This window comes from Budorcas taxicolor, chromosome 9, assembly GCF_023091745.1.
Source record: "Budorcas taxicolor isolate Tak-1 chromosome 9, Takin1.1, whole genome shotgun sequence".
NCBI classification, from domain to species: domain Eukaryota; kingdom Metazoa; phylum Chordata; class Mammalia; order Artiodactyla; family Bovidae; genus Budorcas; species Budorcas taxicolor.
The window spans coordinates 59127328-59149345 of NC_068918.1; the positions used below are offsets into that span (position 1 = coordinate 59127328).

Genomic DNA, 22018 nt, shown 5'->3' on the forward strand with positions numbered 1-22018 from the left:
TTCAGGTGATAAAATGCTATCTTCATATGTGCTTGTACCAAAGGAGATGCTTGATTCTTTGTACTTTACAGTCTCAAGTGATTAGCCTTCTTTATATAGAAACAGTGTATTTATTGGGAATTAAAACATTTGTAGAGTGTAATAACAAAAACACAGTTATTGACGTTATACAATGTATAATCCAGATTACAAGTGCTGTTTGACTGGGGAGTGGAGCCTGATTTTTCAGCATCTTTGCCTCAAATCAAAGGCTAATGATACTTTGAAATCATAGATACTACTAACCTAACTCCTTCCTGAGCAAGGAGGAGTGCAAACATAGCTAAGTGCACTTCAGAGTTAGGGAAAAGGATTTCACTCTCATTATTTCTTCAGGAAACGAAAAAAGAAGACATATAGTTTTTCAGTTTTTATTGAGTAAACCCAGAGTTAGGTTCCCCCGGTGGTTCAGATTCCGTCTGAATAACTGGTTCACAGGCATGCCAAATCACAATATCCAACCCCCCTCCCCCGAAAAAAAAAAAGAAAAGAAAAGAAGTTTTACAGTAAATGTCACTCTTTTATGTTATCATTTATTCATTTTCAGACTGATTCTCAAATGAGAGTGGCCTTGTATAATATTTATCTCCCTTTTGTGATTCTATCATCTATGAAAAGAAATAGTTAATATCTATAAACACTAATTACATGGGGTCTGTTTCTATCTTATTAGAACATGATAATAAAACTCCTTTTAATATGAACAGTGGCCTGCTAAGTGACATGCTTTGTGGATTTTTATTTGATAACTCTTGTTTGATTTAAAATGGAGTGAATTTGTAATTAGCACCTGTTGTGAAAAGTACTATTTTTCTTGACAGTCACTACTTTTAAATATCTATGAAAAATATTTTCTCATGAATTTTCTATTTCTTCTCTTTTACTTCCATATGAAATTACCTGCAGAAATCAGTATGTATATATTTACTTGCATACCTTTTAGTAATTTTTATGCTTGATTGCTTATTGCAAAAAGCTTCAGCTTTGCATGTTTCCATGTTTTAGTATAGCTTTAAACATTGGATAGCTCTTCTTTCCAATGTCACAATAAGAATGCTAGATATAGAAAAGGAATTAGTGTATGAATGAGTGTTTGATAAATTAGTGAAATATATTATCCATATTAAAGTAGAACATTGAATTCTTTCATAGATTTAACTGAATTATGATGCTTCTGATAATACAAATGCAGTCACTGAAGTCCAAATGACTTCTTTCTAGCAGAATTAAAGTAGATCAAATCTACACTGTTGTTGTTGCTTTTCCCCTGAAGTTCATTCCCCACTCCTTACAGCAATTATTCTCAACTTCAAGAGAATTATACTTGGAGAAGCATAAAATAGAATTAATAAAATTAGATCTTACCAAACGAGCAATCACTGAGATACAAAAATTTTCTGCCTTAAACACCTCATAGTTTAAATTCCAAGTCATAAATAAAACTACAGATTAGAAAATAATAAAAATAAAACTGAACATATCTAAACCTGAGAAATATGACCAAGTCTATCCTCAGTGGAAAATGAGTGCAATTATATTACTAAAAAGCTTTGAAATAAACAAGTTAGGCAATCAACTCTAAGGGTCAGACAGAATAACTAAAAAAAGATGAAAAAGTTAATAAATTAGAAGACAGAAAATAATAGATGTGATACATTCAAGAGATATATCTTTAGAAATATAAAGATAAAATATTTTAGATGCTTGACCTGCTTAAATGAAGGAAAATGAAGAATAAATAGGCAAAGTTTTGCAGGAGATATAACTAGATAAGGGAAGAAATTTAGCACATAAGAGAGGACTTTGCAAAGCTCTAGGCTAATAAATTTTAAACTCTAAAATAGATAGCTTTCTAATAAAACATTATTATCAAAATCTATCTTCAGAAATAATTTTAAAATCTACACAAATAATCATAGGAAAAAGTGAGAAGTTTCCAAATAATACAGCGTAAGAGAACACTAGACTCAAAATCACAGGTGATTTATTTTTAAAAACCTTCAAGAAGATAATTTCTATATTACTTTGACTGTTCCAGAAGACAGAGGGGCAAAAATAGCAAGGGATAAGGGGACTTCCAGGTACCATTCTGAAAAATTTGGTAAAAACTTCCGGGAGCTTTAAAAGAAAGGGATCTATTACTTGTCTAAGCCTAAGTAATCCCTCCGTAACCATTTTTTCATTTCCATAAATCTAAGTCTAAATCCGTTTTTCTCACTTCTAGAATGATTTGAAGAAAATCAGAGTAATATTGGGGAATTAAAGGAAGGGGGAAAATGGACAAATGGTTTATTTAAAGTGTAAAACTGAAGGGGTAACTATCTTTATGCTAACTCCCTATACAATTATGTAACAAGAGCTTTGAACTCAATAACCCTCATTTCAAGAGAAAATAGTTCTTGATCTAGCAACTCTATTAGTTAAGGTTGTACTTTGGCCAACTCTTGCGAAGAGTTGACTCATTGGAAAAGACTCCAATGCTGGGAGGGATTGGGGGCAGGAGGAGAAGGGGACGACAGAGGATGAGATGGCTGGATGGCATCACGGACTCGATGGACGTGAGTCTGAGTGACCTCCGGGAGTTGGTGATGGACAGGGAGGCCTGGCGTGCTGCGATTCATGGGGTCGCAGAGTCGGACACGACTGAGCGACTGAACTGAACTGACTGAATAATAGACCTATGTTCTTTTTAAACATCACTAACAATATAACGGCTGTCTGGGGAGGCCTTACAAATAGCTGTGAAAAGAAGAGAGGTGAAAAGCAAAGGAGAAAAGGAATGATATAAGCATCTGAATGCAGAGTTCCAAAAAATAGCAAGAAGAGATAAGAAAGCCTTCTTCAGAGATCAATGCAAAGAAATAGAGGAAAACAACAGAATGGGAAAGACTAGAGATCTCTTCAAGAAAATTAGAGCTACCAAGGGAACATTTCACGCAAAGATGGGCTCGATAAAGGACAGAAATGGTCTGGACCTAACAGAAGCAGAAGATATTAAGAAGAGGTGGCAAGAATACACGGAAGAACTGTACAAAAAAGATCTTCACGACCCAGATAGTCATGATGATGTGATCACTAATCTACAGCCAGACATCTTGGAATGTGAAGTCAGGTGGGCCTTAGAAAGCATCACTACAAACAAAGCTAGTGGAGGTGATGGAATTCCCGTTGAGCTGTTTCAAATCCTGAAAGATGATGCTGTGAAAGTGCTGCACTCAATATGCCAGCAAATTTGGAAAACTCAGCAGTGGCCACAGGACTGGAAAAGGTCAGTTTTCATTCTAATCCCCAAGAAACGAAATGCCAAAGAATGCTCAAACTACCACACAATTGCACTCATCTCACATGCTAGTAAAGTAATGCTCAAAATTCTCCAAGCCAGGCTTCAGCAATACGTAAACCGTGAACTCGCTGATGTTCAAGCTTGTTTTAGAAAAGGCAGAGGAACCAGAGGTCAAATTGCCAACATCCGCTGGATCATGGAAAAAGCCAGAGAGTTCCAGAAAAACATCTATTTCTGCTTTCTTGACTATGCCAAAGCCTTTGACTGTGTGGATCACAATAAACTGTGGAAAATTCTGAAAGAGATGGGAATACCAGACCACCTGACCTGCCTCTTGAGAAATCTGTATGCAGGTCAGGAAGCAAGAGTTAGAACTGGACATGGAACAACAGACTGGTTCCAAATAGGAGAAGGAGTACGTCAAGGCTGTATATTGTCACCCTGCTTATTTAACTTCTATGCAGAGTACATCATGAGAAACTCTGGACTGGAAGAAACACAAGCTGGAATCAAGATTGCCGGGAGAAATATCAGTAACCTCAGCTATGCAGATGACACCACCCTTATGGCAGAAAGTGAAGAGGAGCTAAAAAGCCTCTTGATGAAAGTGAAAGAGGAGAGCGGAAAAGTTGGCTTAAAGCTCAACATTCAGAAAATGAAGATCATGGCATCCGGTCCCATCACTTCATGGGAAATAGATAGGGAAACAGTAGAAACAGTGTCAGACTTTATTTTTGGGGGGCTCCAAAATCACTGCAGATGGTGACTGCAGCCATGAAATTAAAAGATGCTTACTCCTTGGAAGAAAAGGTATGACCAACCTAGATAGTATATTCAAAAGCAGAGACATTACTTTGCCGACTAAGGTCCATCTAGTCAGGGCTATGGTTTTTCCTGTGATCATGTATGGATGTGAGAGTCGGCCTGTGAAGAAGGCTGAGCACTGAAGAATTGATGCTTTTGAACTATGGTGTTGGAGAAGACTCTTGAGAGTCCCTTGGACTGCAAGGATATCCAACCAGTCCATTCTGAAGATCAGCCCTGGGATTTCTTTGGAAGGAATTATGCTGAAGCTGAAACTTCAGTACTTTGGCCACCTCATGCAAAGAGTTGACTCATTGGAAAAGACTCTGGTGCTGGGAGGGATTGGGGGCAGGAGGAGAAGGGGACAACAGAGGATGAGATGGCTGGATGGCATCACAGACTCGATGGACATGAGTCTGAGTGAACTCCGGGAGATGGTGATGGACAGGGAGGCCTGGCGTGCTGCGATTTATGGGGTCGCAAAGAGTCGGACACGACTGAGCGACTGAACTGAACTGAACTGAACAATATAACTCATATTTGTGAGCATGAGTTCAAAATATTACTTACTTCCTTTTGCCCTCATTTGATTTATTCCTAAAGATTCCAGCAGGGCTTCCCCGGTGGCTCAGAGGTTAAAGCATCTGCCTGCAATGCGGGAGACCTGGATTCGATCCCTTGGTCGGGAAGATCCCCTGAAGAAGAAAATAGCAACCCACTCCAGTACTCTTGCCTGGAGAATCCCATGGACGGAGGAGCCTGGTGGGCTACAGTCCATGGGGTCACAAAGAGTCAAACACAACTGAACGACTTAACTTTAACTAACTTTGCACTCATTTGATTTATTCCTAAGGATTCAGTCTCAGATCACTTCTAGTTCATCAGGGCCAATAACCTTGGACCTTAAGCAGTTTCACTTTTTCATCAGAGTCACAATGACAGAAAACAGAATAGTACATGCTTGGTCAGATAATAAATGACATAGTTTGGATAAGACTGCCAGCATGCTAGGGACAGAATGATTGATTTTCCATATGTCATGTACCCCCGCTATGAAAAGTACAAGCTGGAAGTCTAAGGATCAGTAATAACCTTCAATTGTTTTAGGGTTAAACCCCTTTCTAATTTATCAATATTCAACCTCCTTTAAATTTTAGCTACAAAAGTGACAGATTAATGTGATTCAACCTAATGTAGAGAGCAGGAGAATCAACTATTTTTCAAAACAAAAATGAACTGCAGTATGAAAAATTTAATGTATAACGTAGGCCTTCAGTCTGAGGGTTGCTCAACATTGAAATGTTTTTCAGAAGATGTTTTAATAGCTTTTCTCTTTAAGATGTACAAAGAAAGACAGTGAGAAAAAGAAAAAGAAATAACTAATTTTGGGTGAAAATCCTGATTTAAGTACAGTTCTGGCTTGAACAGACTCGGTGACATTTTAAAGATGCTTCCAATTCCTTGATTCTTTGACTAAATTTCTGTGCTATAAAGGTTAGTTTGGGGACTGAAGCTAAAAATTAGCATTGAATTAAACTAATCATATTCTCCATCTTTAATGCTGACTTGCATATTAATTCCAAAGCCGAAGGTGTCAGCCTTCTTTTTCTAACATCATCTCCTCTGGCCTGCTTGGGTCCCAACTTAAATATTTGCATTTGCTACCACAAACTGCTCCAACTGCCATGGCCTTGCCTTTGCCTTGTGGATAAGATGAAATCCTTTCAATTATTTAGTTAAGCATATTGCTATGTTTATTTCTGTGTGAGTGTGTCTGTGTGTGCAGCATGTGTGTGTGTGTACATGTGCATGTGTCTGGGTGTGTGCATATGTGTGTGCCTGGGTGTGTATATACATGCGTTTGTGTGTGTGTCTGGGTGTGTGTGTACATGTGCATATGTCTGGGTGTGTGCATATGTGTGTGCCTCGGTGTGTATATACATGCGTTTGTGCGTGTGTCTGGGTGTGTGTGTACATGTGCATGTGTCTGGGTGTGTGCATGTGTGTGTGCCTGGGTGTGTATATACATGTGTTTGTGCGTGTGTCTGGTTGTGTGTGTACATGTGTGCGTGTGTGAGGTGTGCACTCATCTTGTTCTGTGCAGTTGCAGATGCAGATGCCACTGTGAAAAATCTAGAACAAGAAGCTGATCGACTGATAGACAAACTTAAACCCATCAAGGAGCTTGAGGATAACCTGAAGAAAAATATCTCTGAGATAAAAGAACTGATAAACCAAGCCAGAAAACAAGCTAATTCCGTAAGTTCCTTCTGTTTTCAGTATTAATAAATGATTGTAATGTTTGTATTATTCCCAGAAAGAATACTTTCCCCAGCGTATCTTGTTGAATGAGCTTTGGCCCTTTTCCTTTAATTTGAAGCTCTTTGTGGGGGAGGTGGGGAATGGAAGATTAGATTTTTTCCCATATATTTCAAAAGACATTTCTTGAGAAGAATAATCACCATTTACTCTTTTGGAAATGAACGTTCTGATATATTTTATTATAATTTGAATAGGGTTAATACAGATTACAAGAATGGAAGCCTTATTTTTGTGTACTAAAAAGGCATGGATTAGAACTCCTTACTCTTGATGAAAGCAAAAAAGGTCAACCAGTGGGGTTGAAGAAAAAAAATGAACAGACAAGGTTATAAGGAATAATAGCAAAGATGAACCATTGTTTTCTATATATTTTTTTGGTTTGAGTCCAAGCAACCAAAAATTAATTTGGTTACAATTTCTATACTTTTGTGGAATAAGAATAGGAAGCACTTTGCTTGTCTCAAAATTTTGCTCTTTATTAACCCAGTTATAAGACTATAAGGATAGAGGCAAAACTTTCTGGAAGATAACAGCTTAATGAGCCAGACAGAATTGTAAATGCCAATCTGAAACTTTAATGAAGTCATCTTATGATTCTTCTAGAAATAGAATGAATATCAGTTTTCATGTTATCATGCTTACACTGAAATCTGAAATCTTTGTAGATAACCAAACCTTCCATCTCCAAATTAAACTTCCTCTAGGATTAGTTTGATCTCCTTTCAGTCCAAGATACTCTCGAGTCTTCTCCATCACTGCAGTTCAAAAACATCAATTCTTCAGGTGCTGAGTCTTCTTTATGCAACTTTATGCAATTTTACATCCACATGTGACTACTGGAAAAGCCATAGCTTTGACTATATGGATCTTCATCGGCAAAGTGATGTCTGTTTTTTAATATTCTGTCTAAGTTTGTCATAGCTTTCCTTCCAAGGAGCAAGAGTCTTTTAATTTTATGGCTGCAGTCACTATCCACAGTGATTTTGGAGCCCAAGAAAGTAAACTATGTCACTGCTTCCACTTTTTCCCCTTCTATTTGCCATGAAGTGGTGGGACTAGATGCCATGATCTTATGTTTGCATGTTGAGTTTTCAGTCAGTTTTTAAACTCTCCTCTTTCACCCTTATCAGGAAGCTATTTCATTCTTATTCACTTTCTTCCATAAGAGTGATATTATCTGCATATCTGAGGTTGTTGGTATTTCTCCAGACAATCTTGATTCCAGCTTGTGAATCACATTTTTAGCCACAGTTTTTTATTTAGTTACCAAGTAGAAAGATATGGACATTTTTATTATTTCTTCATTGTAAAGGAATTTTTAAATATGCCCATATATTCATCAATTATGTGTGCTTCCTCATTCCATCCCCACCCACTGGGAGGAATATAAAATTCTGGCATATAAATATATAAAACCTGTCCCAAAATACAAAATTACTTCACTTAGTATGATATCTCCAGGTCCATCCATATTGCTTCAAATGACATTATTTCATTCTTTTTAATGGCTGAGTAATATTCCATTGTATATGTGTACCACTTCTTCCTTATCCACTCCTGTGTCAGTGGACATTTAGGTTGCTTCCATGTCTTGGCTGTTGTAAATAATGCTGCTGTGAACTTTGGGTGCATATGTCCTTTTTAACCATTTTTTCTCTGGATATATGCCCAAGAGTGAGATTGCTGGATCACATGGTAGTTCTATTTTTAGGTTTTTTTAATTAATTGGAGGATAATTGCTTTCCAATATTGTGTTAGTTTCTGCCATACATCTGTATGAATCACTCATGGGCATACGTATGTCCCCTCCCTCTTGAACCTCTCTCCATCCTTCCACCCCTTTAGATGGTCCATCCCACCCCTCTGTAGTCACAGAGCACCAGATTTGGGCTCCCTGCATCATTAATGGAATATCACTCAGCCATAAAAAAGACCACATTTGAGTTTGTTCTAATGAAGGAGATGAACCTATTTTTAGTTTTTTAAGGAATCTCTCTACTGTTCCCCAAAGTGGCAGTACCAATTTACATTCCCAACAGTGTAGGAGGAGTCCCTTTCTCCACACCCTTTACAGCATTGAAAAAGTGAAAGAAAGGTATAAAAGTAATGCTTGAAAAAAATCCATTTTCCATGCCTTTTAAGGAAACTTTCAACTACTTTTTGAAGCTGAAGTTAACAACAAAGAGCCTTATTTTTTTAAGATGTTAGAAATTTGTAAGCAACCAAATTTTTTTCCAGTGGGTTTTGTACTCACTGAAGATTACACTTTCCTAGTTTAGAAATATATTTGTAATCTGTCATGAGTGTCTGGATGTGGCCCTAACATATACTCAGTATGACCAAGAAATTGAAGATATTTATTTTTAAGTAGATTTCTTTTGATTTGTTGGCTCTGAAACTGAGCAGCTGACATTCTTTTTAAATGAATGGCCTAACACCTTATCTTTGACAAAGGAGGCAAGAATATACAATGGAGTAAAGACAATCTCTTTAACAAGTGGTGCTGGGAAAACTGGTCAACCACTTGTAAAAGAATGAAACTAGATCACTTTCTAACACCGCACACAAAAATAAATTCAAAATGGATTAAAGATCTAAATGTAAGACCAGAAACTATAAAACTCCTAGAGGAGAACATAGGCAAAACACTCTCAGACATAAATCACAGCAGGATCCTCTATGATCCACCTCCCAGAATTCTGGAAATAAAAGCAAAAATAAACAAATGGGATCTAATTAAAATTAAAAGCTTCTGCACAACAAAGGAAAATATCAGCAAGGTGAAAAGACAGCCTTCTGAATGGGAGAAAATAATAGCAAATGAAGCAACTGACAAACAACTAATCTCAAAAATATACAAGCAACTTATGCAGCTCAATTCCAGAAAAATAAACGACCCAATCAAAAAATGGGCCAAAGAACTAAATAGACATTTCTCCAAAGAAGACATACGGATGGCTAACAAACACATGAAAAGATGCTCAACATCACTCATTATCAGAGAAATGCAAATCAAAACCACAATGAGGTACCACTTCACACCAGTCAGAATGGCTGCGATCCAAAAATCTGCAAGCAATAAATGCTGGAGAGGGTGTGGAGAAAAGGGAACCCTCCTACACTGTTGGTGGGAATGCAAACTAGTACAGCCACTATGGAGAACAGTGTGGAGATTCCTTAAAAAATTGCAAATAGAACTCCCTTATGACCCAGCAATCCCACTGCTGGGCATATACACCAAGGAAACCAGAATTGAAAGAGACACATGTACCCCAATGTTCATCGCAGCACTGATTATAATAGCCAGGACATGGAAACAACCTAGATGTCCCTCAGCAGATGAATGGATAAGAAAGCTGTGGTACATATACACAATGGAGTATTACTCAGCCGTTAAAAAGAATTCATTTGAATCAGTTCTGATGAGATGGACGAAACTGGAGCCGATTATACAGAGTGAAGTAAGCCAGAAAGAAAAACACCAATACAGTATACTAACACATATATATGGAATTTAGAAAGATGGCAATGACGACCCTGTATGCAAGACAGGAAAAAAGACGCAGCTGTCTATAACGGACTTTTGGACTCAGAGGGAGAGGGAGAGGGTGGGATGATATGGGAGAATGGCATTCTATCAAGTATACTATCATGTAAGAATTGAATCGCTAGTCTATGTCCGACGCAGGATACAGCATGCTTGGGGCTGGTGCATGGGGATGACCCACAGAGATGTTATGGGGAGGGAGGTGGGAGGGGGGTTCATGTTTGGGAACACATGTAAGAATTAAAGATTTTAAAATTTAAAAAAAAAAAAAAGAAATATCAAAAAATAAAAAAAATAAAAAAAAAATAAATAAATAAAATAAATAAAAATAAATGAATGGCCTAGTTAACTGGATGAAAGAATGCAGTGAAAATCCAATAGATATAATAATGGAATTCTCAATAATGTTTAATTGAGTTCATGATGATGAATTGGTAAACAATGTTGTGAGAAATGCCTTAGAGATACCTAATTCTTACTGATTTTTGTTTAGAAGTCTTATTAAGGGTCAACTTTAGAAATAATAATTGATGCAGGACTTTCTGGCAGTCCAGTGGTTAAGACTGCACTTCCAATACAGGGTACTTGGGTTCAATCCCTGGTCAGGAAACTTAGATCCTATATGCTCCCTGATGCAGCCAGAAAAAAAAAATTTAAGAAATAATAATTGATAGGAAAAAGTAACTTGAGTATATTTGTGTTTCAAAAGTCTCTCCCCTCTTATGAGAGGGATTATATGTCAGAGATTTCTTCTAGAGAAAAGAATAGATACTGCCCTTTGATTTACTTGTTTTAAGATAAATAAAATAAACATTTATAATTGGTAAACAAAACACAAGGTATTTAAATGGAGAAATCAGTAGCTATCAATGGGTTACCAACATTTTTGAGCAGATACTGAGGGTATATTCAAAATTGTAAGCCGGAGAACAGAAAGTCTAGAGAGTTTCTGTAAAAATGTGTAAGAGTTGAGCAATAAATAACTTTACAAGATTAATTCCTGGTGTATTGGGTATGCTGCTGCTGCTGCTAAGTTGCTTAAGTCATGTCCGACTCTATGCAACCCCATACACAGCAGCCCACCAGGCTCCCCTGTCCCTGGGATTCTCCAGGCAAGAACACTGGAGTGGGTTGCCATTTCCTTCTCCAATGCATAAAAGTGAAACTGAAGTCATTCAGCCGTGTCTGACTCTTAGCAACCCCATGGACTGCATCCTACCAGGCTCCTCCATCCACGGAATTTTCCAGGCAAGAGTACTGGAGTGGGTTGCCATTGCCTTCTCTGGTATTGGGTATAAAAACACCATTTTGTTCAGAGAACCATAAAGTTTCGATAAGTAAAGTTGCCATGAAGCAGATGAATTGTAACTCCTAGAGACGTTAAACACCCTTAGCTCTAAAATGGCTGGTCCCTCAGACTTTCAATCCTCAGATGAAATTTCATCAGTTGAATTAGGCTTCTGTACTGGGCTCTGTCTAATACACTTTGAGAACCCCCTTTTCAACATTCTAGTCATGTAATACCCCTGTCATTTTTACCAAGTATACCCAAGCGAGGACAGAAACTCATCGCAAGCAGTCATGCATTTCACCCATCTCCAGTCATTTCTTCTCTAAACAGTAACTGAGGAATTTTACTATCAATATGTTGTGTTCTTTATAACACATATGCATGCATGCTTGTGTGCCCAGTCCCTCAGTCGTGTCCAACTCTTCACAACCCTGTGGACTGCCAGGCTCCTCTGTCCATGGGATTTTTCAGGCAAGAATACTGGAGTGGGTTGCCATTTCCTCCTTCATGGGATCTTCCTGACCCAGGGATTGAACCTGCATCTATGTCTCCTGCATTGCACGCAGATTCTCTACCTGCTGAGCCACTGGGGAAGCCCTATAACACATATTAGTTATTTGAAATAACGAAAGAAATAACCAAAATAACTTTAATCCAAATAACAAAAGTGAGTTATTTGTGATTAGACTAGCCACAGGATACCTCTACTGTCATTGTTTAGTCACTAAGTCATATCCGCCTTAGCTTTTGTGACCCCATGGACTTAACCCTATGGGATTTCTGTGAGTGGGTTGGATACTCCAAGAATACTGGAGTGGGTCATCATTTCCTTCTCCAGGGGATCTTCCCAACCCAGGGATCGAACCTGCCTGCATCTCCTGCATTGCAGGTGGATTCTTTATCACTGAACCACCAGGGAAGCCCTGTATAAGCTCTATGGCCAACCCTATAAGTCATTATGAAATAAAAATAAAACAAGTTACACACATAGTTATTGTTGATACCTAATCCAGCCCCATCAGGAATTTGGATATGATTTCCTGCCGGAGATAGTTCAATCTGTTTACTCAGTTTGACTCATGAGTTCCCGTCAGACCTTGATTTCTTCCCTTTGATCTTTTTATGATGTCAGTGGCACTTACAGCCCTCTTCAGATATTGAATTTGCTCAGTGACAAGACCTTCTCTGCTGATGGTTTTGGTTCAGTTGCTGCAAATTCCTAAAAACTCAACCTCTTTCTGAACATCAAAAACATCTGAGAACCGCATTTTCCCTACCTGCCCTTCACTCAATTACCTTTCTCTTGCTTCACGTTGTCCTTTTTTTAGTCTCTAAGCCCCTGGATAACCCTTTGTATAGCTGCTACTTATCATGCAACACCCTTTGCCAACCTCTACTGCACATCTGCCTTATAGTATTAACTTCAGAGTAAAAGTTATCCATTTTCTGGTTCTGTTTTTCTGTAACTTATCTTGATTCATGTACTCTTAACATTTTATGTAGAAGGGAAATCCTGTCATTTGTGAAACAAAGAACTAACCTCCTAACTGAAAACCATATAAGCAGGAAGGCAAAATCTCCAGCACTTTAAGGCAAATACTCTGGTGACCAGAGTAGACCTCAGTACTGGGCTCCTCAGTTAGCAGTCTGGGTCCCATCCTTAGGGGAAAGGTAAGGGCAGGCAGAGCCATCTAAGCAGCAGGCTTCTAGATGATTCCAGCCCAGGCCTCACACAGAGCTCCGCTAGGGTGAGCCCCTGTTTCTTCTCAGCACACTCTTTCCTTTACTTGGGGGTACAGTTTAGAAAGCAGATTAGGTGAAGAAACAGTACAAATATATGACTTACACTGGATCTGTAGGAGAGTCAAGAGATCTGCTATATCCCCAAGAGTTCTCATATTTTGGGGAACCAAAAATCTCTCCTTAGCCTTGTCTTTTGAATCGAACCAATTCTGAATCCAGCACATCCTCTGTGTGGTCTGCACCACCCTTGGCAGGGGTCCTGGTGCTGTCTTACACCATCCCTTCTTAGACTCTTCAAGACACCTCCTTGTCTCACCAGAAGAAGGAGACTGGTTTGGTGTCCCAGGCTATCTCCCTTGGAGTCTGCACAGCCCTTTTATGGAGGTAACAGTGATGCATACCCCTCGGCTTCTCCCAAGTGTGAAAGTACTATAAAGAATGAAAAAATGAAAATTCACCCCCAGTGAGGACTAAGAGGCTTCTGGAAGCCAAGAATTTAAATCAGTGGTGTAGAGAGTATTATATGTGTCTCTGCCTCCTACTTTGAGCACTGACACTAACAAAGTAACAGAATCTCTGAGTCCAAGCAACTATATTGCTGTCCTAAAAGCACCCCTTTGATGGTACACAGAAATGAAAGAAAATTAAATGGAATAATCACCTAGTGTTATTTGTGATTGAAGAAAGGCTCCCTAAATGTAAGTAAAAACTGGTATGAACAGTGGCAGCTCTATTCATATAGAAATTTCTTTCTTAGTAATTTATAGTAATTTTCGAAGTACCGGTCAAAAGAAAAAGGAGCTGTTAAATACATTAGTGATGATAGCCACTGGAAATTGTTTCCATCCCATTTCCTGGAAGCTTAATAAAAAGGTATAATTTATTCTGAAATATATGTTCAGAGTGAAATGATTAGATTCTTCTTATTGTTGGAACATCTAGAACAAAATCTAGTTGGCCTCTTTCAACTGTAAGAATATGAGAAGGTCGGTAATTTCCTCTCAAAAATTAAAAGAAAAATGACTTCCTATTTTAAGTGATACCACAGTCACTGAAATTTGAATTGTAAAATTTCATTAAACAACCTGAATGAAGATCTGTACCATTAGCTTCATGTAAAATCATCTTTTGAGAATGTTCTGCTCTTCATAAAGGAATAAGGTATGAAGGTAAGAATTTGTTAGTTGTATGCTTCCAAAAATAGTGATGTGTTAGCAAGCCAAGGGACTGTGAACAGCTCATTGTCAAGATGCTGGTGGAAAGGTGCTTTTCTGGGCCCTTGTTAATGAGTATAATGGTGTCTGCATGTGGGCATTTAGTGATACTAATCAATGATGGAAAATAACTTCAAAGAAGAGATGATGACGGCTCTGTGGTTGTTTGGAACTACTTCAGACTTTCTGAGAGATTTAGTCTTGGTTCTTTGTACATCATTTTTCTTGAAGATCAAAGTATCTGTGTCTTCGGGAGGTGACTGCATTCGAACATACAAGCCGGAAATCAAGAAAGGAAGCTACAATAATATTATTGTCAATGTAAAGACGGCTGTTGCAGACAACCTCCTTTTCTATCTTGGAAGTGCCAAATTTGTAAGTCTGACATTCAACTTTTCTTTGGCCCACTGTGTATGTGTACAGTCAGGTTAATACTGGTAGTGTGGAAAATGTATAGAATCTAATGACATTGTCCCCAAATTAAATTAAATTAAATAGCCTTTCAGGTTTGAAAACCTCAGAATCTTACCTCACAAAGTTCTGACATGTCAAGTTAGAAAGCAGTTGAAATGAAAACTTTTTACAGTGCTTAGGCACATCTGCTTTCATGGGTAAGTACACCAACATTTATTTTTGAACTATATTTTCAGATCCAACTATTCAAGAAGAAAGATTAATAGGGATAAAGTTTTTTAAAAAAACTTTTCTCTAAGAAATTACAATGAACGTTCATGTGAAATGAAATGGAAAATTGTGTACTAATTACTTATCAGTGAAAACTCTTCTGATTGGTGTTGAATTTATGACTCAAATTGAAATAACAGAAATTGTATCTAGACAAGCTCACCCCAAACTTCTAGTTCCTTTCAGTTGACCCATGTGACTTTATATGCATGGAGTCCTTCCAAAATGAATGACTTTTCAACAGAGCACTTACCGCATAAATCAATACTTGGAATTTAGGTGAGAAATTCTGGATCACTTTGGGTGAAAAATCATATCTGGCCCCTCAAAAATGTCCGCACCTGTGGTGAAAATGATGAATTCTGAACCCAAGTATTTGCTTTTATCTCCAGGATCAGTGTGAGAAAAGGCATTTGTTTCAATGTTAGACCTAACTGGAATTGGTTGAATTAACACATTTGCCTCAGCACTGTATCATACGTGTGTATGGACATTGCATTATTAAGATACAGTAATAAAGTTATTTATTGTTTAATAAATAATAGTAAGCCATATTATTTGGGGATTTTTATTATGCTTCTAATTATTTCACAGATCTGTAAATGGCACCCATTGAAAAGACTCTGCTGGCCTCCTTTTTCATTGTGCCTTGTATCTGATGTCTATTGTTTTGTTTCTGTGCACTAGATTGACTTTCTGGCTATAGAAATGCGTAAAGGCAAAGTAAGCTTCCTCTGGGATGTTGGATCTGGAGTTGGGCGTGTCGAGTACCCAGATTTAACTATTGATGACTCATACTGGTACCGTATTGAGGCATCGAGGTAACTATCACAGTAGAAATTAAGATCATTGACAGAATTTTGAAGTAGCTTCCTAGATTATATGAAAATTTTTATTTCTGTTTCAAGAGGGTAGTTGTGTAGGTATGTAACAGATATTTTACATTGTATACAGATATTTTATATTGTATACATGTGTAAGTGTGTGATGGTATCTTTGTAGAACGTGTTAGGAGCTAACAAACCTTCAAGATACTGAACAGAGTGACCCGTCTTTTCTGGCCCCCTCATTCAATTGTTCCATAGAAACATTCAGGTTAAGTTGTTTTCTGTCACCTGAAGAAGTACTGAGACTTGCCCTCATTCAATACAATCCAGAGCATAAAACCTGCCTTTTTTTTATTTTGAGCTGTATGAGCTATTTGTATACTTGGGAGAGTAATCCCTTGTCTGATGTTTTAACATATATACTCTATGTATAAAATAGGTAATTAATGAGAACCTACTGGACAGCACAGGAAACCCTACTCAGTGCTTTGTGATGACCTAAATGGGAAGGAAATCTAAGAAAGAGGGGATATATGTATATGCATAACTGATTTACTTTGCTGTACAGCAGAAACTAACACAACATTGTAAAGCAACTGTACTCTAATAAAAATGTTTTATAAGATAAAAAGAGGAGCTACTGTTGGTGCCTGTCTTTGGTGCAAAGCTCCTCTTCTACTCTACATAGCAACCTTGGCTTACAGAGTAGTTATCTAAATGCTGGCATGAATATGTAATATCAGGTCCACACTATTTAAAATGGAAGGAATAGGAAATTGATTAATTCTATATTTGATGCTTTAATTCACTTCTAATAGTGTGCAGATTACTTGTAGAATCCATTCTTGTCCTTGATACTTGCTCTTTATTTCTCATCTTCTTTTTCTAATTTTCAACTGCCTACTAAATACAAAACAGCTGAGAAGTTTTGTTAAACGCCAAGGGAAGTTGATCAGAGTTGGGTAAAGAGGACTTAAAGATCAGTGATTGTTGAACCTAGGTTATGGATACATAGAATTTCATTCTATGTGTGTATATGTTTGATTTTTCACAATTAAAAGTTTCTTAAAGAAACTTAATAAGAAGAAATATCTTTAATTCCTTTTAAGATCTTAAATAAAACTGTGTGTGAGAGAAAGAGACAAAGAAAAGGAGGAGAGAGCAATAGATAAAATGCTTGCATTTGTGGTGGTGGGGGGATTAAGTACTTTACAGGACTTAAGAATGCTTATATTTGCAAAGTACAGTTCTTCTATTAGAAGATATGTATTCTGTTAAACAAGAACTTTTTTTGATAAATTCATTCTATTTTTCCATGTATTTCAGTTAATACTGCACCCTCAAAGATAAAAAGCTTACCAAGATGAGACGGCAGGGAGAGAAAAATGACAGTTTTGTTACAACTGCTTATCTCAGAAAAGAGTTCAGATTTTCATGTTTAACAACACATGGGAACCAAACAGTTTAAAAAAAGAATGAAAGATAGTAATAATAGCTTCTGAAATTCTGTTAATTGAATCTAAATGTGAAGTTCTTCTATGCAATTTGTATCCACAACTCTGAAGCCTGGATGTTACAGTGTACACATTAAGATGGTTTGCCAAACAGTAAATGATGCACGATTCCAGGAACCACTACAGCAAATTTGAATCCAAGATATAGTCAGGGATTTTTAGGAGAAATTATGCAGCTTATAATGCAGAAGGGTGGCTTATTCAGAGTTCACTTGCTGAATTAAATTAGGCAAAATGCTAAATGAAGTAATACAGCATTATTTAAACAGTCCATGTAGGTAAATGGCACATTGTTTTGTAAAGCAAAAGGGAAAAGACTCTCCATGTAACCAACAGCCATTCCATTGGCTAGTTGCTATTATGTCATTTCCTATCAATGGACACAGCCAGAATCAAGGTATATTGCTCAGTGGTCCTGGTTGAATTTGATGGTAAACATACAGCAGAGATCAGCCTCTGGATTTTGATTTGCAGTTTAATGAATCTGGAATATTTGAAGCTAAATTCCAAAACAAGTCTCTACATTTTATATGTTTTAAATCTGAAGTGATCAGAAATGTGATACAAACTTCATTTTTCTCTATTTTCTTTCACTTCATTCCAACGCGCACCCTGGAAGAACTGGGAGAAATGGAACTATTTCTGTGAGAGCTCTGGATGGACCCAAAGCTAGCATTATGCCCAGTACATACCATTCGGCATCACCTCCTGGGTACACTATTCTAGATGTGGATGCAAATGCAATGCTGTTTGTTGGTGGCTTGACTGGGAAATTGAAGGTAATGTGTTTCTCCCCATCCATCTCTGTAGACAATTCCTGGCATGATGACTTTGGGCAAAGACAGGACACAAAACTGCAAAAACTTGACAGCTTTTTACCTAATTTGTTTTTATGAAAACATGGATATATTTTGAGTAAGAATTTTCTTCCTGAAATATCCAATCTGAAAACATAATCTTTTTAAACCTATGTGTATTTACTTACACAGTTATTGTTTTGCCCTAATCTGTGGCATCAATTTTTTGATATTATTTTAGCTACCTCAAGAGCAAAGTGTTTTTAATGATACCTCATTTTCTGAATCAATTTATGATTTATTGATATGAAGTGCTATAAAGTTCAAACTCACATCTAATTAAAAGATTTATGAATACCTTGGGAAATATCACAGGAGCCATAAGCCTTCAAATCATGATCTGATTTTTAAAGTTTTCAAGTTGCTCTTCTCATTCTTATCAAGTAATGCACTTAATATTCATAATTGCTTCATGACAGGTCCTTGTGCATTTCAAATTGTAAAGTGCCTGCATTTTAAAGAAGCTCATGTTGATTAGATGGAATTAGGTGTTGGAAAACGACCTGTGGGTGAGATGTAGGAGCACAACCAAATATAATGGGTAATCCTGGGCTTGTCAGAATCATCCTGGGATAAGATTAGTCAGAAAATGTGAAAAGCCAGGGTGACCCCAAATTTATGAGAAGTCAACCTTCATATAGAGTGAGGTTGTTTTGTTTGCTTTGTGTATGAGATGTGATTCTAAAGTATTGGAATGGATTCCGTAACTACACACTAAAATCACCCTCTTTTCTTAGAGCTGCATATCAATGTATATGGTACATAGTAATATACAGTCATATTGCCAATTTCTTTCCTCCTCAGAAAGATAAATACAGGGGTAGCACACAGTTCTATTCGCCTGCAATGTAGGAGACACAGGAGATATTCATTCCTTCCCTGGGTTGGAAAGACCCCCTGAAGGAGGAAACGGCAACCCACTCCAGTATTCTTGCCAGGAAAAGCCCATGATAGAGGAGCCTGGTGGGGACTCATGGGGTCGCAAGGAGTCAGACACAACTTAGCAACTGAGCATGCACACACACACACACACACACACAAAACAGAAAGAAAAAAAGAAAGAAGCTTTGAAATTAAATCCAGGCTGAATTCCCTGCTCTATCACATGCTAAAATATGACCTTAGGCAAGTCACTTAACCCCTGGTCTTCAATTTCCTCAACTAGAAAAGTAAGATAAAAATATCTACACTGCTTGCATACTGTAGGATAATATGTAGTAATAAACTCATAACATTTATATAATCCTTACTATGTGCTAAGTAATGTTCTAAGTAATTTTACATGAATTAACAATTTTCATAACAACCCCAAAATGTAGATAGAAGCCTCATTTTATACTTAGGAAATCTGTATAAGAAATAAATTAAATGATTCACCCAAGATCTCATGGCAGTGAGTGGTAGAACTGGGATCTGACAAGAATCTCTATTCTTAACCACCATCCCTTACTACCACAATGAATAGTGAGATTATATGCATAAAATTTATAACAAATGCCTGAGATATGGTGCTATGCGCTGTCGCTTCAGTCATGTCTGACTCTTTGCAACCGTATGGGCTGTAGCCCACCAGACTTCTCTGTCCATGAGATTCTCCAAGCAAGAATACTGGAGTGGGTTGCCATGCCCTCCTCCAGAGGATCTTCTCAACCCAGGGCTCAAACTCAGGTGTCCCATATTGTAGGAGGATTCTTTACCATCTGGTTTAGTTCAGTTCAGTTGCTCAGTCATGTCCGACTCTTTGCAACCCCATGAATCCCAGTACGCCAGGCCTCCCTGTCCATCACCAACTCCCGGAGTTCATTCAAGACTCACGTCCATCAAGTCGGTGATGCCATCCAGCCATCTCATCCTCTGTCGTCCCCTTCTCCTCCTGCCCCCAATCCCTCCCAGCATCGGAGTCTTTTCCCAATGACTCAACTCTTTCCATGAGGTGGCCAAAGTACTGAAGTTTCAGCTTTAGCATCATTCCTTCCAAAGAACACCCAGGACTGATCTCCTTTAGAATGGACTGGTTGGATCTCCTTGCAGTCCAAGGGACTCTCAAGAGTCTTCTCCAACACCACAGTTCAAAAGCACCAATTCTTCAGTGCTCAGCTTTCTTCACAGGCCAACTCTCACATCCATACATGACTACTGGAAAAACCATATCCTTGACTAGATGGGCCTTTGTTGGCAAAGTAATGCCTCTGCTTTCCAATATGCTGTCAAGGTTGGTCATAACTTTTCTTCCAAGGAGTAAGCGTCTTTTAATTTCATGGCTGCAATCACCATCTGCAGTGATTTTGGAGCCACATCTTAAATTGTACCTTAAATAATAATTATTATTCAGATGTCGCTAGGCATAAAGAAACTGATTTATGCCAGTATGAGGGGCAAAAAGTAAAGGCAAATGGAATCTATAGAAAATTTTAATCATTTTGACCAGGAGTTTCAAGGTTCCTGCCATACCATTACATGAACCAAAAACTGAAACAAGTAACTATGTTGTCATGTTAACGAAAATTCACAGGAGCAGGAAAATATCCCAGTTATAATTTTTATAGTGCAAGAGGAAAAACAAAAAGCAAGTAGAATTCACAAGTAGGATAATCAGCCTTTGGAAAATTAAGGGAAGCTTCCACAGATAACAGAGAATCCCAAGGACTGTTCTTGACTTGTAAATGTCAGTGTCTGACCAACATTTCTTCTCCATGGCAATGCCCCACTTGATCATAGCAGTAGCAAGATGTACATGTTCATGACTTTAACCTAAATTATAACTACAACGGTTTAACTACTCCATGACTATCTTCTTATATTTGTTCTAAAACCCAAACATGTCAATTCACTTTTTCCTTTCAGGATACTCAGATAAATGTGAATTCACTTTGGCAGAGTGTTGTAGAATTGTAACATTATCAATGCCAAAATGAACAGTTGTTTAAATTACAGCAAGTTTCTCTAGAGAGAATTGGATCATTCTCCTCCTTCTTGACTGTTATATACCAAGAATTGACATGTACACACTGCTGTATTTAAAACAGATAACCAACAAGGACCTACTCTGTAGCACAGGGAACTCAGCTGAATATTCTGCAATAACCTAAATGGGAAAATAATTTGAAAAGGAATAGATGTTTATATATATAACTGAATCACCTTGTTGTACATCTGAAACTAACACAACATGGTTAATCAAGTATAGTGGGTGTGCTCAGTCATGTCTGGCTCTTTGTGATCCATGGACTATAGTCTGCCAGGCTCCTCTCTCCATGAAATTCTCCAAGCAATAATACTGGAGTGGGTTGATATTCCCTTCTCCAGAGGATGTTCCCAACCCAGGAATTGAACCCACATCTCTTACTTCTGCATTGGCAGATGGGTATGCTCCAATATAAAATAAACATTAAAAAAAAAAGACTTTTCCCTGTAAGAATGACACTAAGGTTGTCATTCAACAAATATTTATTCTTCCCTTATTAGATGTCAGGCTCTGTGCTGTGTATGCCCCCAAGCAACAACCACAGTCCCTTCGCTTACAAATTGACTCTGTCCCTTCATTCTCCTGCACTAGAAACCTACTTGAATGTAAAAGGAAATGAAAAACTGGGGACAGCAGTATCATAGGGTAATCTATATGCAAGCATTTGTTTCCCATTGTCAGTATCTACCATTTCTCATATGGAGAAGGAAGTGGCAACCCACTCCAGTATGCTTGCCTAAGAAATCCCATGGACGAAAGAGTCAGACACAAGTTAACAACTCAACAACAACAACCCTTTCTCGTAATCTCTGGAAAGAAATCATCTTAGTGGTGTAGGAGCACTAGCATTTATTAAACACCATCTCTGTGCCAGGCATTGAATGTGGAACCATAAATAAATTCTCTTATATAATTGTCCTAATAATCC

The 22018-nt window shown here is 37.7% G+C and overlaps 1 protein-coding gene across 1 annotated transcript in view; it reads left to right on the forward strand.

The window, feature by feature from the left end:
• The window catches only part of LAMA2 (laminin subunit alpha 2), a 677618-nt gene that overhangs the window by 587507 nt on the left and 68093 nt on the right, over positions 1 to 22018 (forward strand). The window contains exons 45-49 of the mRNA XM_052645506.1: positions 946 to 951; positions 6231 to 6385; positions 14475 to 14618; positions 15615 to 15748; positions 17888 to 18047. Of these exons, the coding sequence (XP_052501466.1) occupies positions 946 to 951; positions 6231 to 6385; positions 14475 to 14618; positions 15615 to 15748; positions 17888 to 18047 (599 nt within the window). The remainder of the gene's footprint in view (positions 1 to 945; positions 952 to 6230; positions 6386 to 14474; positions 14619 to 15614; positions 15749 to 17887; positions 18048 to 22018) is intronic.